This window comes from Rhizopus microsporus (assembly GCF_002708625.1).
Source record: "Rhizopus microsporus ATCC 52813 unplaced genomic scaffold scaffold_104, whole genome shotgun sequence".
In the NCBI taxonomy this organism is placed as follows: Eukaryota; Fungi; Mucoromycota; class Mucoromycetes; order Mucorales; family Rhizopodaceae; genus Rhizopus; species Rhizopus microsporus.
In genome coordinates, this window is record NW_019672019.1 from 1 (window position 1) to 1,594 (window position 1,594).

Here is a 1,594-nt window from a genome sequence, read left to right on the forward strand (position 1 = left end):
ACATTGTTTCTTTTCTATGACAATTGTTACTCAAAATATAAATAAATTTGATTGGCTCTTATTTCAAAACCGTGAATTTTTCGCGGTTTATGCACGGTTGGCACGGTTCTGTGCGCCATAGTGGCATGCCTGATCGCATAGCTGCCGTAATTAAATCCAAAGGAAAATTTACTTGTTATTAAATAAATATTAGCTATTTTATAAAGCAACGCTTAAAAAACTCTTGTACTTTATCCCCTCTCTTTGTCAGCCATATTTTACCCTGGTCATTTTCATGCAAAAGCAACATGATATACACTACCCCGAGTTGTCTCCTAGTCCAAAAGGTGCACAAGACAGGTATATAGAAGAGGGAAAAAAGTCAAAGTTTATTTTAGGGTAGGTTGTCCAAAAATTTTCACCTAGTGTACATTCGTACTCCTCTACCTGCGCTCAAGCCTTATAAAGTATTGGTCTTAGTATTCATGGGCGCACAAAAGACGACATGCGCATTTAATCCGCCTATGTATATTAATTTACGCCTTTTTATATAGAATAAAGTATATAGATTAATTAAAATTTTTTTAATATATATATTAAAAATAATAGCATTATAATTAAACAAAATTTTTCTTATGTAAATATAATTATTTATATTGTATAAATATTATTAATAAATTTTCAAATAGACGTAGTACTAAGTTGCTTTTATCTACATCGATATTTGTACTTCGTTGTGTGAATGATTACAGGTAATGTCTCTATTCTTGTCATACTCCAAGACTGCCAAGCAAGGAACAAAGTAACAGGCAATTAATAACAGTAAAGGCATACAGGAAACGAACGAACTACGTAAACAACCATGTGCACTATTCACTTTTTTTCGTGTTTTTTTTTGCTTTTCTTTTACTATAATTTTTGATCAGCGTAAATCTTTTATAAACTTTTATTGAACACATTATGTTGTGATGGCAAAAAATTATCAATAAATATTTGTAGTAATCGTTACTTGGTTAGGAGTTCTTCCATATATGACTTATCATATGTGATCTTACTCTTAGGGCGCCGTTACAATATCCTTATGAAACGTCTGTGCTCTAACTTCCAGGACAACGGTTCCTTATTCGACAAGACATTGTCAGGTCATGTATCACCTCATCCACAAGGCACCTCAAACACACATCGTGTCGTAGAACAATGTCTGCTTAAGGACTGACATTGAGATAAACGATTGTAATCGGTACAGTGACTCAAAAAATTGCCCACATGTTTACATGTTTTTAGTTCAACGAAGAATCAAGGGACATGAGTCACTTAGAAGTGCGGCATATTGTATATCAAACGAAAGCCTAGGTCATTGGCTATCGAATGATGTATAGTACATATCAGTCACATACAGTCGGAGATAGAAACAAACGCTCAAAATTAAAAATTTATGTGAGCAATTGTTTGAGTGGGTTGGGAAAAAATAAAACATATTTATTTAATATTTTGTTTCGCCTCCTTTTGCTTTTATTACAGCTTGTATGCGTTCTGGCATGGAGTTAATATATCTTAGGCATATATTCTTGTCAATTTTGTTGTTCCATATATGCTCTACACGCTCCCAAAGTTC

At 33.2% G+C, this 1,594-nt stretch overlaps 1 protein-coding gene across 1 annotated transcript; it reads left to right on the forward strand.

Moving 5' to 3' along the window:
• Positions 1–274: 274 nt before the first annotated feature.
• Positions 275–533, forward strand: RHIMIDRAFT_242972 (uncharacterized protein; the record flags this gene model as incomplete). The annotated part of the gene is made up of 2 exons (XM_023609875.1): positions 275–339; positions 383–533. The coding sequence occupies 2 exons, from the start codon at positions 275–277 to the stop codon at positions 531–533; spliced, it is 216 nt and encodes a 71-aa protein (XP_023460880.1).
• Positions 534–1,594: the final 1,061 nt, after the last annotated feature.